Here is a 16916-nt window from a genome sequence, read left to right as displayed (position 1 = left end):
GTAAGGTAGACATGATTATCTGCATTATAATTTGTCCATCTTTTCTAACTCTCTCTTTTAGAGACACCGTTATTCTCCTATTCTATTTAATAAAGTGTGCCTGAACAGTAGGGCTTAAATGCTATTGGATAGAAAATCCTACACTTCTGTTGTCACTGCTTTTTTACAGCAATGTGAAAAATAGCCAATTGTGCAAATTTAATGAGGCATATTTTTCTGTTAATCTACCAGGGTTCGGTTCCTTATTAAGCACTTCAGTGACTGTCTTCTTGGAAATGTTTTTTTTTTTTTTAATTAAACTGCTGAAGGAGATTATCAGTTTTGCAGGCAACATTCTTTACAACTGTTGCCTAGTAGCTAGTGCTGAGTGAAAGGTATATTTCCTTTCTCAGTGTCCTAATAAACTGCTCTCTTTTTTTGGCAAGTTCAGAAAGCTTTGAGCCGGGTGATGTTCCTTACCCCTCGCTATCCGAGCTTCATTCTACGTCGGCGACTTCTAAGTCATATCTATGAACTTCATCAGTTGGACCTGGCTCTGCTGAAATTAGGAGTGAAGGAGTTGTCAGATGAAGAATTACGAACTGTAAGAGCTCGTTGAAATAACCTATTCAGTTACTTAGAAATTGTGATGTATTTTTAAAACATATTGCTTATTAACTTCATTTTCTGCAAAATGTGTTTGCTTTTTAATTGTTCTTTGTACTACAGTTGACATTATCTTATGGCTAATAGTCTTATGTCATGCAAACCTACTTACTTCATTCCTGCTTGATAATTGTGAACTCTGGTGGTATCGTTCCTCACGAGTCTACTATTGGATGGTGATGGAATAGTAGGGTTGTTTGTGTGTTGACCTTGCTAGTGACATTTGCACACTTGCCACATCATGACCAGACATTCCATCCTGTCATGATTAATCCGTAATCGAGTCTCTGTGTTGGGGGTAAAGGCAGCATTTAAAGGTAGAACGGCAGGCTGCTTGAGAGTCCTTGGTTTGAAGTAGAGAGTGTCTGCCTTCCACACCCACATGTATCTTGCCATGATTATAAAGGCAGCTCTAAAGTGTACAGGGAGTGCAGAATTATTAGGCAAATGAGTATTTTGACCACATCATCCTCTTTATGCATGTTGTCTTACTCCAAGCTGTATAGGCTCGAAAGCCTACTACCAATTAAGCATATTAGGTGATGTGCATCTCTGTAATGAGAAGGGGTGTGGTCTAATGACATCAACACCCTATATCAGGTGTGCATAATTATTAGGCAACTTCCTTTCCTTTGGCAAAATGGGTCAAAAGAAGGACTTGACAGGCTCAGAAAAGTCAAAAATAGTGAGATATCTTGCAGAGGGATGCAGCACTCTTAAAATTGCAAAGCTTCTGAAGCGTGATCATCGAACAATCAAGCGTTTCATTCAAAATAGTCAACAGGGTCGCAAGAAGCGTGTGGAAAAACCAAGGCGCAAAATAACTGCCCATGAACTGAGAAAAGTCAAGCGTGCAGCTGCCACGATGCCACTTGCCACCAGTTTGGCCATATTTCAGAGCTGCAACATCACTGGAGTGCCCAAAAGCACAAGGTGTGCAATACTCAGAGACATGGCCAAGGTAAGAAAGGCTGAAAGACGACCACCACTGAACAAGACACACAAGCTGAAACGTCAAGACTGGGCCAAGAAATATCTCAAGACTGATTTTTATAAGGTTTTATGGACTGATGAAATGAGAGTGAGTCTTGATGGGCCAGATGGATGGGCCAGTGGCTGGATTGGTAAAGGGCAGAGAGCTCCAGTCCGACTCAGACGCCAGCAAGGTGGAGGTGGAGTACTGGTTTGGGCTGGTATCATCAAAGATGAGCTTGTGGGGCCTTTTCGGGTTGAGGATGGAGTCAAGCTCAACTCCCAGTCCTACTGCCAGTTCCTGGAAGACACCTTCTTCAAGCAGTGGTACAGGAAGAAGTCTGCATCCTTCAAGAAAAACATGATTTTCATGCAGGACAATGCTCCATCACACGCGTCCAAGTACTCCACAGCGTGGCTGGCAAGAAAGGGTATAAAAGAAGGAAATCTAATGACATGGCCTCCTTGTTCACCTGATCTGAACCCCATTGAGAACCTGTGGTCCATCATCAAATGTGAGATTTACAAGGAGGGAAAACAGTACACCTCTCTGAACAGTGTCTGGGAGGCTGTGGTTGCTGCTGCACGCAATGTTGATGGTGAACAGATCAAAACACTGACAGAATCCATGGATGGCAGGCTTTTGAGTCTCCTTGCAAAGACAGGTGGCTATATTGGTCACTGATTTGTTTTTGTTTTGTTTTTGAATGTCAGAAATTTATATTTGTGAATGTTGAGATGTTATATTGGTTTCACTGGTAATAATAAATAATTGAAATGGGTATATATATTTTTTTGTTAAGTTGCCTAATAATTATGCACAGTAATAGTCACCTGCACACACAGATATCCCCCTAACATAGCTAAAACTAAAAACAAACTAAAAACTACTTCCAAAAATATTCAGCTTTGATATTAATGAGTTTTTTGGGTTCATTGAGAACATGGTTGTTGTTCAATAATAAAATTAATCCTCAAAAATACAACTTGCCTAATAATTCTGCACTCCCTGTATATTGGAGACACTGCTTGTGAGAAGATCCTGCTATTCTTCTCGCCGTAGCTTTAATTTCCTTAAAGATTCTCCTCTGCCTCCTTCGAGATTTGTCCGAACTGTTCACTTCTATGAGCCCGAGGATGTGACTTCTGTTTCAGAAGCACTTCTCCAGAATGCGCCAACTGTAGAAGTAGGCATATGAACTTATTATAAAAGAAGTTCAACCTATGCAAGGCCTCTGGTAGGAAGGTAGTAGAGGGAGACTTCTGCAAGCAGTTTTGTCCTTTATCACTCTGCCGAAGAGATGCAGGTGTATTAGTTTACCTCCCTCACCCTTACACCCAGGGCTCTGAAGGTCAGAGCATGCGTGGTCAGTGCTGCTAGCTAATACACCAGGACCGACCTTAATTGCTTCTCCCTCACTATTAATGCTATTACTCACCCAGTGACTCGCACTGCAACAGTGACAAAGCTGATGATCTGCAGTATTTAAGATGAATAAGATCTTTTGATTGGTGGCATATGCTTCACTGGGCACCTGCATGAAACAGTTTCCAGGGAGCCCTTTTCTGTTGTCCTTATCAGAACAACTAATGCTTTTAAAAAGTACAGGCTCACCTGTTAAATTGCTTTCATAGTGACGGGAACATTTTCAAAGCATGATTACTGGTCCCTTGTGGCCCACATGTGAGGATAAAAGAAGCAATCTTCTGTACTGCTCTGAAGCAAATATGGTTCCTTACACAATCTTACTTGCTTGTTTAATTTACTCCCCAGGCTTGTTATGTCCGTGGACTGAACTCTGTGGAAATTAGTTCATCAGAATGCAGAACTTGGTTGACCCAGTGGCTCAAACTCTCCGACAACCTTAAAGGTAAAATTACTTATTTGTTACAGTATTATTCGGAAAAGTCATATCTGATTGGCATATCACGGTTAAGGTCAAGGCAAGAAGCTTACCAGTAATGTAGCAAAAAGTCAAGAGAACGTGAGTATTCTTTGAAATCTGAATTTCAAGAACAGAGCACTTAAAAAAGTAACGACCAGCCTGTGTTCTATAATGTATTTTTTCATTTGGGGGAATAAAGTTGATTTTAACTAATACCTCTTCACCCTGTTCACACTTGAGTAGCGATTCAGAGTGTGTCCTTTAGATGATAATGATGCATCAGCAACATTCCATGAAAACATGCAGGATGACAGGATCCACCTCTAGACACATCCACCAGCTGCTCTTTCACTGAAAACATTGCACAATACTTGAATAGTCTACAAAATCTTAACTGCATAATTCCACCCTTAAGGCTTGGGGGCACGGTGAGGATGGAGTGGTTACAGAGTTACTTTAATGGTTAAATCCAGTCTTACTTTGTAGTGAGGTTGACAGGTAGTGTGAGGAGTAGGAGGTGAACTTCAGCACTCTTTGAGTCCCTCCAGGCAGGGCACTATATTACATGCTTTACCTGTCGTACCCCTAATTCAGTCTGCTCCTTTAATGTTATTTAAGCACTGGAATGATAATCCTTCCTGGAGTATCAGGATGTAGGCACTGCTTTCCCTTCCACAGGATAAAATGTATAATACATACAGAGCATTTTTCTTTGAACACTACATAGCATTACTAAATTTGTTTCAAGTTGTAGCTGTTTATAAATCTGTACTTCATTTTATTAGCATTTAGTCCTTGAAATCCAAAATGAGTTTGATGTTACATATGAAGCCTGAAATGTTTTGCTTTCTCTGGTTTGTACCTGGGTATCAGGAAAGTGAATGATTTTTATTGGTAGAGGACTGGCTCTTTAATACTTCAAGACCCACATACTGCCACTTCGCTTGCCATTGTTTTCTTTAAGGGCATCTTTTTGAAAATGTATTATTGATTTTAACAGTAACATAAATTGACCATCCAGAAACATAAAGCTTTAGAGTTTTCCCATTTACTCTAGACAGGTTGTTTTTATACCTGGTAAAAACCAACCTCTTCCCTCACCCTTAGGCCCATTTTACCAGAACAGGTTGAAATGAAAAAGCTTATTACATCTTGTTATGGGTGGCATCTCTCTTTGATTAATGTTATTTGGTACAAATCTTTTCAAAACATCGGAGTTTGCATAACACATGTCTTCGCAATTCGGACGCTTAATATGGGTCCCAATATATTGTAATCACACATTGTGTTAGTTTCTCAGATCATGTGCCGGCATTTCCATCACTGTGATTGTCCATATTCTCTTCACCAACTATTTATAGAGGGACAATGTATTTTTTGCCAATTTGTTGCTATTTTCTTCTTGCCAACAATATGTATAATCTGAGTGTCAACATTTCTTGACAAGCCTCTCATTGTTCACGGGCGTATGCCCATTATTGTTAGAGAGTTAATTTGGTATTGGATATCCTAAAGATTTTTTGATGGGACTCATCACTTCACTCCAATATGTTTATAAGCATGGACATGACCACCATATCCTCATCCTCCTTCTTCCTGCATTCCCTTCAACACAATCACAAGTACAAAGATATATATTTTTTTAATTTGTCTGGTGTCATATGCACACCGTTCTTTGGCAAGTGCCGCCACAATTTTTCCCATTATTCTGAAATAATGACTCTTTCCCAAATCTTTCCCATGTGGTCATAACCTTCCAATTCGGCGTGCCCTACACCGTGATAATAATGCAGCTTATAAATTAGCGGTAAGGCCCTTATAGGATTCCTGTCCTGCCTCTTTATTAATCAGGAAAAATTCCCAAAGCCCGAGTTGTCTATAGGAAAGCCTTTCCTGTTCCTCAGCTTAATAGTCCCTCTTCAAAGATTCACACATTTTGATCTGCCCTTCGTTAAATAGGGCATCAGCAAATGACACTATCCTTCCTTCTATATCATGAAGTAGTCTCCAGTGAGTGCTATGCTGAATCCAGGTTTCAAAGTATTGGGTTGAAGGGAGATAGGAATGTGGCATTCGCGTTTTTCGATAATTTGTCTCCGATGTCAATGAGTGAGCACTGCTTCAGATACATATGGTATAATTGGTTTGTATTGCTTAGGAAGGGACAAGAGGTCCCACGTTGATATGCTTGTTAGTGTGCAGTCTATATGAGGGCCATTGTTTTTCTGTGGCCTATAAGGACCATCTAATACTACTCTTTTGTGCAGCACTATGATAGTGTTCAATATTCAGAAGCCCTAGTCCCCTCTGCATTAGCTTCCTTGGTAACCATTTTATTTTCCTCTGCCATGCAAGTGCATCACAGGCTTATTAAGTGCTTAACATTTCTGGTCTAGAAATCAACACCGACACTGCTTGCAACATATACAGTAATCTTAGGAGAATATTAATTTTAGGACGGATTTCCTATTTATCCAAGATATAAAAATAGACTGCCATCTATAAAGATCTTGTTTAATTTCACACAACAGATATTCCTGCCCGAGTCTTTAAGAATGATATAGAGCTGTGGTCTACAACACTCTCAACACTACTGCACATGCGTGTTGACCCAGGAGGTACCCAACAGCTGGAGGGGTTCTATGTTACATCCAATATACAAGAAAGGTGGCAAGCAGGACAGAGCTAACTATTGCCTTATCTCCCTTCTGGACATGGAAGCCAAGGCGTATTCCTCTGTCCTTCTAAAAGAGCTGGAAAATTGGGTGGATGCAAATGGGATAGTCCTGCTGTGGCAAACAGGCTTCAGGGCGAACTCTTCAATCACGGACAACATAGTGGCTCTCTCCTACATTTTACATCAAGCTTCGAGCAAGACGTCTCCTCCCCTCCATGCCTGCTTTGTCGATTATTCTGCTCCTCCTAGATTCAATGGATAGAATCCTTTTATGGAGGAAGCTACAAGGTTGGGGCATCCCGAATAATCTGCTGCTGGCAATAGTATCACTCTATATGTCGACCTGGGTGAGGGTCAAGTTGTCACAAACTATCGCAACTAGGAAAATTCCCACAAACAATGGCCTAAAGCAAGGCTGCCTCCTGGCCCCACTGCTAACTTGTATACAGCGGATATGATCCTAGCTTTAAAATGTGCCAACTTGGTTCCACCAAGATTTAGAGATCTTAAAGCCACGCTGTTACAATAAGCGGATGATATTGTTCTGCTAGCTAGACCATTCCAGAATTTGGCTTCAAAAAGTATTAACCGCCCTCAGCAACTTCAACAAGACAAATAAAAAGAAGGCAAACACAGCGAAGACCAAAGAAATAACTTTCAGGGGTTCGTCCAAAACATCCGGAATATGGGCCCTTTAAAAATTAGTGCGGCAGAATCATATAACTCCTTAGGAGTGTGGCTGACTTACCCATTTGTCTCATCTCAAAGCTAAGGCTGAATTTATAATTTCAAGAGTATGAAAGTTTAACACTCTACTGGAAAGCCCCTTGTCATTCCCAATACGACGCATGCCGAGGGCCTCACTTTAACCGGTGGTAAATTATGGTCATGAAGCTTTTCCTGGGCAGTTCACTACAACAGTGAAAAAATACAAGTTAAATCTTATAATAGAGTGTTTATGTTACCTCGGTCTTTATGAGGTTGTCTGATCAGAGTAGAACTTGGCCTGGAAGGTGAGAAGTGGGCTAATATGGGCGTTTTTTACAGTATTATTGCAGAACCATCATAGCCCTGCCAAATACACTGAAAGCAGCTCTGCCTTCAATCTTTGACTCAAAAATTAACCATTGGGCGCTGTACTTATCCAAAGCGTTTGGAACCCTTCAAATAGATCAGAAGGTGCCTTCCCATACTGCGCTTAAAGCTGTACTGAAAAAGCAGATAAAAACTCTCTCCATGTCAAGTGACCTGGTGAAACTGAACAGCTCACCGGTGACAGCGGCCATTTCACTTTCCTATGATAAATATCCACAGTCCCTGACGCCGCAGCCAAATCTAAAGTGTGCAATTGGGAAAGTTTTCCTGACACAAATCATGGTGGCAAGGCTCCAGGCTCTCCACATTAAGGACACAAACCCAAAATGGCATTCCTTCTCTATGATCTTGAACTGCAGGCTTTGTGGCTATCAATCTGAGTCTTTTAACCACCTATTATGCTGCTGTACGGCACTGTTAAACGCATGTCACACTTTGGTAAAACCCCGTTTTTGACACATGGAATAAGAACTTTTAATGAGGCAAGGATCTTTGTTTTTATCTGCAGGAGCCATCTGATTGGGCCAGATTTGGAAAGTACATCCACCAATTACAAAAACTTCTGAAAGAATGTTCCAAGATTAGTTAGACTTATTACCCCGGTAAATCAGACTGCAGAGCAGTATTCAAACTAGAATACTGGACAATTCCACTTCAACTTATCTAGCGTGCACCCTTTTAAACTGTAATACATGAGATAACTGGGCAGATTGTATTCTCCTTCTGGCAAAGTGTTATTGACTTGTACTACTAGTATCCAGAGGCCTTTTATCATCATTTTCTATATATCTGTCCGGGTCTTTTTAACTTTTGTGATACTTTTAAGATGAGAAGGAATAATTGTTGCTTTGTTTTGTCTCCGAAAGTACGTACTATTGTTCATGTTTGCTCATCTGTCATGATCTTCCATTTGATTAAGAAAGAAGGTGGTAATTGTAAATATTTTAAATAGGCATACAATAAAAGTTTTGACTGACTGACATGTCTAATTGGCTTTGTATAATCTGCTTGTATGATTTGTCAGTCAAATGGAGTACTGGTTTTATATTACCAAATGTTTGCTTGTGTTTTTTGTAAATCCTAACTGATCTGGGTCTTTCCAAGCGCGACCTACCTAATTAACATTTATTAGGCAGCTGGCTATATGTGACTGACCCCCCCCCCAATGGTTTGTTACAAACACAGGGGTGGTGGATCACCATCTTTGTGTTTGTGTTTCCATACGGGAATCTTTTTTTTTTTTTTCAAAGCAACATGTTTTCCATAAGGAGATGGTCCTGCTTTAAAAAAAGAAAAAAAGATGTTTGAGAAATCATCCATCGGGGAAGGAGGCATCAATCTCCCTGGAATGCTTCCTACTTTGCCCAAAGCTGCTAACGTAATTCACAAATGTCGTTGTGAAGCAGTTAGCACCACCTTAGATCTCTCTTGGACTGATCAGTGGTTTGATATAGGCCATTGCAACCACTTTCACTCCTATACCTAAATACAATTTGAAATGGATCACAAAAACCATTTTGCATTTGCAAACCCTGTGATATTTGGGAATTGTAGGATTTGTGACAGCAAAAATGCTTTTTATATCTGGCCCTAAATGTTTACCTTCTTTTTTCATAGAACCTTTGTTTAATTCTAAGGAATGTTCTTTCTGATTTTTCAGTTTGTATCAAATTAATCTAAGATATTCCACAACCTGGGTACCTGTTGATCAGAGGTTTGCTAACAGAAGGGGATTATTAAATTGAAGTTACAAAACCTGTTAGGTCATCCATCCTTCTTTCCCTCCCTTATGTCAGTTTTAGAGAGTTAGAATTTCTATTGATTTGCGTTTAGGATAAATAACTAGAGTTCAATTTCACCCGCTCTTTTTCCCACAGCCATCACACATTATCCTTCTTTTTTATCTCTAATTACATTAATCACTTCGAATGATAGCTTTTTATGCATTGCAAATATTACTCTGCATGCCTCTTGTTTGGCTGAATTTTGAAACTTAGTCAAATAGAAGTTGATTCATTAGCCTGGTATGTTTAGAAAGGTGGATTGTTGTCCTGTGTGCATAATGTATCTAGGGATTTGGGGATCCGAGCTCCCTACATCTTAAGGTTCTTAATCAAGGTCTTTGGCATCCACATATGTTTGATAAAATAGACCATCGGGTTGGGGGGTGTTGATTGTGATATCCATTAAATTTCCATTTTACCCTCCCACTCTTTTCCCTTACGTCCCCTCGATGGAAATTCAACTTGGTTTAGCAGATATTCCCTGAGCTTACAGTACCTGAATAGTGTTACCGTAAACAAGGTGGTGAATTCAGTTCCTTAGCCAGCCAGCCTTCACCAGCTAATGAGGAACTGTGAATTAATTAGCAATCTTGGGTTCTTTCTCTGTCAGTTCAGTCAGGTCAGTTTATGTAGTAAGCAAACTCCTACTACCACTTCTTCTCGGATTGTTTCAAACTTGATTCCATTTCCCTCCATTTCTGGGTTCCTGCTATCTTTTGCATTGAGAATCGGAAGCCTTTCTTTCAGCTAACTGGATATCTGTTTTTCCTTCTTAATAATTGTGTGAGATGTTCCATCTGACTGAAACCACATAACAGATTGAATTTCCCATTTGTATCCAATCTGTTGTGTTCTGAATTTTCTCATTACTTCCATTAGGGCTGTCCTTTTATTAATCCGATATTAGTGATAGAACTTGGTATTTAAGAGTCTTTAAACTTAATGGTGTTAGATCTTCTTGCTACTTATAGCGGCTTGTCTTTAGGTGAACAAGAAGCTAATTGGGCCAAAATATTTCTCAGCGAGATCCTGTTGAAGACCTCCATGCCCCAACTGTGTGTGCTTTTACTATACCTGCAAAGTAATCGTGATAGAACAGAAGTTCTCAATGTTTGCCATTTCAAGGATCCTTCCACATTTCTTCTTTTTATATTGTCTTGAATGATTTTCAAGACTATCACACTTGTCCTTTACTTTACTTAACGTTGTGATAGATGAGTGCATTGCATTCAGTGTTGTAGTTCTCAACAAGATGAAGCTTTTATTTGGCCTTGCTTAGACACTAGTCACTTGTATTTCCTTTGTCATATCTGTTCTTCCATTGCACAGTCTTTAAAGTTGTTTTTAGCTGCCTTTTGCACTGCAGCAAAAGCAGAAATCGCACTGGGGTGTTTTGGGTTCTAATTGCTTCATGGATCACTTTCTGCCGGTGGTCACAGTGAGTAGTGGCATGGTAAATATGTGGCTCTCTGTACTCATAAGCTTTATGTTGATTGCAGTTTCAGCGCAATGCCATATCATCAACTAAAGTCCAGAACAAGGTTCCTCCTTGGTCACCCCAGAAACATAGACCACCCCAGTCCTGCTCTTTTCACAGTTTTGTGCATATTGTAAGCAGTTCATCATATTTGTTTTTTTTCTTTATATTTTGAAAATGTGTCCCATAATGTTTACTGTTTTCTTAGTGTGTCTGAGTTATATATGGTCTCAGGATTTGTTAGTTTTCCCAACTCTTATTTTGTGTGTCCAGAACTTTCCTTCAACTTTTAATGTCATGGCCAGTTTAGTTATGCCTAACAATTTATGTTGGGTAACATTTGAGTTTAATGCACAAAATAAAAATTAAATTTCTTAATTGGCCTCATTGCAGGTTCTGATAATCTACCTTTGTGACCTCTTAGGTTTTCTTTGGTGCATCATGGTCCGTCATGGCTTTCTGTGAGACATTCTACCTGTGGCTGTTTTTATTATCCATTTGTGCTCTTTTGTCTAGGCACAATGTGAGTGCTGTCTCTGAATGCATGAAGAACGTTTCTTCCGATTGGTTTCCCTCTGCCGCCACCCAGACTGCCTTCAGCATCAGCCTCCCTTCTGTTCCTCTCCTTCCAATGACTATTACTCTGATGTGCCCGACATTGCCATTTAGGTGGTCCTTATCATGCTACTGCGTGAGGTTACGCATATACTGGTATAAAAAGGTCAAAGAAAACGTCACGCTTTTCAGAACTTTTATTTACTTTAAGGGTAACTTGCTTGCAGTTGTAAGCAGTGAAAATGGTCATTCAGCTAATCTTTTGCTATGTTTCACTATGTTAAAATGTTTGTAAGGTTGAGCTTAGGATGGTAGACTGGCCTTCTGTTTTACAGTCTACTAAGAACTTTGTCATCCGTATTTTGAAGTTCGTGTTAGAGGTTGTTGTTGGGGCCTGACAGGTCAGATTCTTGGTGCAGTACTTGAAAAATTGACGGTTGTTGTTTCTTGAATTGTACAGTGACGTTTCTTTTGTCTTTGAGTGTCTTTTTGTTCTCAAAATATTTCATTTCTGTTCAATGTGTGGCAGAAAATTATGAGGAACGGTTTTATATGTGATGCATGCATTTCCAAGAATAAATCTTTTGTTCATTAGAAAAGTTGTAATCCCTGTATCCTAAACATACATGCTTGTTCTGGTGAGAAGTTTATTTTACTTAATGAAACTCGATATTGTGAAGATGTTCACAACTGTTTGGTGATAAATCCTTTAACAGCTTACTGAACAACTGTTTTTAGAAATCACAGTTGGAAGTTACAAAATTAGCAAGGCGTTCAGGACATCATATTTAGGCATTTTAATGAGTTCTAATTACCACATTAAGAAATGATAAGGTTCATGTTTTGGTTGAACTTCGAAAACTTATATATTGTGATGGAAGAATTCTCAGGCTATTTATTTCACAGATCAAAGTCTTTTCTTTTGATAAGCCAATTTTATTGAGTTTTATTATTATACATGCAAAAGCAGTAACATTAAGATTATGACACAAAAGCAGCTCACCAGGCACCTGGAAATGAAGAACAACCACCTTTGTCTTTCCATCAGTATGATCACAGTATGAGAGTATTTTTACTCGTGAGCCCCCCTCCCCCACCCCCTCTTGTCCCAACCACCTTAGCCCAATAGGCCCCGCTATTTGCCCCAGACTCTATCGTGCTTCCACAGACACCCTCGGGCCTCGTACACCACTCGTTCCAGTCGGGCGAACCAGTCCACCCCTCTTCGCCACTCACATGAGGCGCGAGGGAGGATGACATCCAGCGTGCAGCAGTGTTTCTCTTGGCCACCAGCAGAGCTGTACCCAGGAATAATCTTTCGGCTCTCGAGCCCCCCTTGCCCTCCATCACCCCAAGTAATATCAGCTTGGGAGAAAGGGGCACTTCCCAGCCTAAGGTCTGTGTCAGTTCCTGCGTTACTCCGGCCCAATAAAGTGTGATTACCGGACAGACCCACACCATGAGGTAGAAATCTGCTGACTCGTGCCCGTATTTAGGACAGGATGGTTTGGGACGGAGGACAGGCCTATGCATACGAAGAGGCGTAAGATAGTGTGTAGCTAGTATGTCGGCACTAGCTGCAATCTGTAGGAAAAGGCAAGCTGCCGTGGGGTCACCAGGGCATTGCACCAGTCCTCTTCCGCCAGGGTGCCAATCCATCCCTCCCACCTGTTCTGCAGATACTCCAGTGTGTCAGGCGTATTGGCAATCAATCTATGATATATTTGGGAGATACCCCCTTGCCCCAGGTAACCCATAAGGAGTTTTGCTTCTATGGGGCTAAATTCAGGTAATGGGTCTGACATTGTAATCTGGGCCTGGAGAGAGTGCCTCAACTGCAGGTACTTGTAGAATTGGGAGAGTGAGAGCAAAGTTACTTTGGAGGTCTTGAAAGGTACGAATCAGTGTCCCTGACCATATATCTCCTAATCATGTTATTGCTATTCGGTCCCGGGCCCAAACCCCGGGAGAGCTGCAACCTCCCCCAACCAGGTACCATTGCAAAGGAGGGTCTTGTGAGTGAATTGGTTACCCCATCGTGTGTCGGAATGCTGCCCTCCAGTCCTGGAAGACTTCCTGGATTACCAAGGGAGTGGATTCAGGTATGGGAGACCCATAGAGCATGGCCTGTAAACATGCCGTGCCATGCTCTCAAAAGCATTGAACCATGATCTGGGTAGGTGAGGTGGCAGGTTTTGAAAGACATACAAGAAACGGGGAGGAGCATCATTTTGAACAGGGCTATATGCCCCATCATGTTCAGGGGGAAAGATTGCAAAGGGTGAGGTCGGTCTTAGCTTTCTTAACCGACGGCTGGAGATTGAGAGACCAGGCAAGCTCTGGGTGGAACGTGACCCACACACCCAGGTATTTAAAGCTTAGTCTATGAACAGGAATATTAGTCTGCTAGTCAAAGCAGTCTTTTGATAGGCTAAGGGGTATCAGTACTGACTTCTCTGGGTTCACCTTAAGGCCCAACTGAATTCCGAACCTATGGAGCAGGTGGATACAGCGGAGGCTGTTATGCGCGGTGTCCTCAAAGTATAGAGAGTATAGTAGAACGTTGTCTCCGTACAACGCTATACAATCCTCCTCCGTCATTTCCCACCTCCACCCTCTGAGCTGTGTATCAGTACAAATGAGGTGGGCCAGCGGCTCGATCACCAGCGTGAAGAGGAGTGACGACAGTAGACATCCCTGTCTGGTTCCTTGTCGTATTGGGAAGGCTTTTGACAGTACCCCATTAACCTGCTCTCGAGCCGACAGTGTAGAGTACAGCGCCTTCACCATGGCCCGGAACCTAGGTCCCCGGACCTGCACGTGTCAGCACTGACTGAATGTACTCCCAATCCACCATGTCAAATGCCTTTTCAAAATCAATTAGAAGCAGCCCCTTGATAGCCTGTGACGGTGGGTCAGGACCACCTGAAATCTTCAAAAACAATGTCTTGTGCTGCGTAAAGGCATAAAGACACATTGATCTGGGTGGATCAGTTTAGGGAGGACTGCTTCAAGTCTATTGGCCGGTATGGTCGCAAACATTTTGATTTCTATGTTGAGGAGTGATATGGAATGGTACTCTTTGCAAGATGTCGATGGTGGCTGTGTTTTAGGAAAAAGTACTATTGTAGCTTGGTCCATCTCTAAAGGGAAGCTGGCAGGCCTAACCATATCATGAGAACGGATGGGGAAAAAGGATATCCCAGAACCATGTATAGTACTAAGATGGAAAACCATTGGGGCCCAGCGTCTTACCGGCTGTTAATCTAGATATCGCATCCCCAACCCCTACATCAGCAAGGGGTTCATCTAGGACTTGTGATTCCTCAGGGGACAGACGGGGAAGGGGTATTGCCTCCAGAAAATGACTGTTGGAGTGTGAACTTCGCTGCCCCGGGGAGTGTACAATTGTTCATATTAATGGGCAGAGGCCTGGGCAATCTCTGGAAGAGAGCGCCTCTGCATGCCTTCCTCATCAATGATCTCTGGTATAATTCTCGAAGCGTGATGATGTGAGGCTAACCAATGCAGCAACTTAACGCTTTTGTCCTCCCACCGTAGACCTGGGCTGTAGTGGCTCTCCACAGGTGCTTGGCAGCCTCCAGTGAGTGCTGGGATATCTCCTCGCGGACCAGGCTTAGCTGGCGGGAGATCTCCTCCCGAGAGTCGTAAGTGAGGTCCCTCTCCAGCCGAAGGGCCCGTGCCTCCAGCTGGGTAGTATATTGGGCTCTCTTGCGCTCCTGGTCACAAATCCGACCCTTGGCATGTCCTCATATGGTTACTTTGCGCAAGACCCGTAGTGGGGTGACTTGTGAGAAAGACCCTTCATTCGATTTGAAGTACGCCTGTAATTCTTCTTGCAGAAATTGGACAAACTGGTCGTTTCGAAGATACCAGCTGTTGAGGTGCCACTTTGGTCTCTGGTCAAGTCTTGGGAAGCCCACACTAGACAGGACAGCGGAGTGGTCCAAGATCCTGCAAGGGAGGATTTGGATTTGGGACAAGAGCTTGCAGGACATAGACGGTAGGAGAATCCGTTGATACTGGAGCAGACACGATGTATGGCCTAAGTATCGATGAATTGACGGTTGCACGGGTGCCTGGTCCTCCAAGCATCACATAGCCGAGCCTACCGACCCATCCCCTGAGGTGGCCTGTCCCAGTCCGTCTCGCATTCGAGGGGGATCCCAAAACGTCAAAATCCAGGTCTGGGACCACATTGAAGTCTCCTTCTAAAATTGTGATGTGCTTCGGGAGGTTCAGGAGGACTTCCAATAGACTGTTAAAGCAATTGAGAAGAGTTGCGGACTGCACATACACTGACAAGGTGCACCAACTGCCCTTCTAGGGTCCCTGTCAGGCCTATGAAGCGATCCTGTGGGTCGTGGAACACACTTGTGACTGTCATGGGGAAGGAGCGTTTCAAGACAATGGCACCCCAGGTATATCCTGAGTGGTAGACTCAGTCAAACCCCTTGCGGGCAAGGAACGGGCAGCTCGATCCCTTAAGATGGGTTTCCTGGAGTAGTAGTATGTCAGGGAGGTGGCGGTGAGCAAATGTAAATACATCTGCACACTTCACCCAATCCAAGAGACCGTTAACATTCCACGACATTCAATCAATCAATAATTTATAAAGCTAAATACCATTGGGATCGGTGATCGATAATGCCTATCAGATTTCAAGGGGGGAGGACCCCCCACAAGCTCCATTTTAGAAGTGGGGCTCGTTGACCCCGTGTTGTGTAACCGTAGCAGACTTAAGCCGCACTTCAGGCTTCTGTTGAAGTGTGTGCTGCATTTTGAGGGAAAAGGAAGAGACAGGACATGTAGCACGTACATTAAATAGCCAAGGTGAAGCAATAATAAGCATACAACATCCCACCCCCCCCAACTCCCACCCCTCCCTATACTTCTACCCACGAAGGTTAAAACTGGCACATTATGTTCCATTAGGAAAACATCTGATTTGGGGGGGGGGGGGGGGGGAACACCCGCTCAAAGCGAGCAAACAATATCAAGGCATTTCTCATGTAACCCTTATCCTCAGTGTTCTGTTCCTGCAAGAGAGCTCCACACGGTTCATATCCTTACTGTCAGGATGGTTTCCTCGATCGTAAAGTCCTCCGTGTCCATGGAGAGGCCCGCCGGCCGGTGGAATTCGAGGGCTAGGGGCCAGGCTACGAGACAGATCCGAGTCAACTTGGAGAGTTAATGCGGCTGGTGACTGGGGTGAGTTGGATCTAGCCGCATCCCTCTCTTGATCATCTCCGTCCAGGATCGGCCTTGATGCCGAGTGGTGCCTGGGTGAGGCCTGACCCAGAGAGGATCGAGGCGGGGACGCTGAGCGAGCACTCCTTCGTAGCCTCCGGGATCGGTTGCGTTTCCTCTTTTGCTTGGTCAGTGGGTTTTGATGTTTCAATTCAGATGTGTTCATAGTTGGCGGATGGTCTCCGGAGTGGCAGTCTTCAGTGAGCCATTGCCAGGCCTCTTTAGAACGTCAAAGAAATGTGACTTGTTTGTGGATGACCCGTAGCTGGGCTGGGAACAACAGACGATATTGAAGCCCCATAGCTCTTAAGTTTTTGCTTAACGTCTGTGTATCATTTCTGTTCTTATTGTACTTCACAGGTGTAGTCGGGAAATATAAGAACTTTGGTGCCATAACAGCGGAGGTCCGACTGCTTACGGGCCTCCCTAAGGACCACGTCTGTCTCTGTAGTTAAGGATACGTGCAATGATAGGTCTGGGGGGCCTAGGAGGCAGCTAGGGGATCAGTGCCCGGTAAGCCCTCTCCACTGCAAACCAGGGTGACAGGAGATCTG

At 42.9% G+C, this 16916-nt stretch overlaps 1 protein-coding gene across 1 annotated transcript in view; it reads left to right on the top strand.

Moving 5' to 3' along the window:
* The window catches only part of LETMD1 (LETM1 domain containing 1), an 84954-nt gene that overhangs the window by 62521 nt on the left and 5517 nt on the right, over positions 1-16916 (top strand). Inside the window, exons 7-8 of the mRNA XM_069230909.1 lie at positions 431-583; positions 3392-3488. Of these exons, the coding sequence (XP_069087010.1) occupies positions 431-583; positions 3392-3488 (250 nt within the window). The remainder of the gene's footprint in view (positions 1-430; positions 584-3391; positions 3489-16916) is intronic.

The sequence above is a fragment of the Pleurodeles waltl genome, chromosome 4_2 (assembly GCF_031143425.1).
Source record: "Pleurodeles waltl isolate 20211129_DDA chromosome 4_2, aPleWal1.hap1.20221129, whole genome shotgun sequence".
Taxonomy (NCBI): domain Eukaryota; kingdom Metazoa; phylum Chordata; class Amphibia; order Caudata; family Salamandridae; genus Pleurodeles; species Pleurodeles waltl.
The sequence above is the reverse complement of the archived record's forward strand: the minus strand, read 5'-3'. Positions and strand labels throughout refer to the sequence as shown.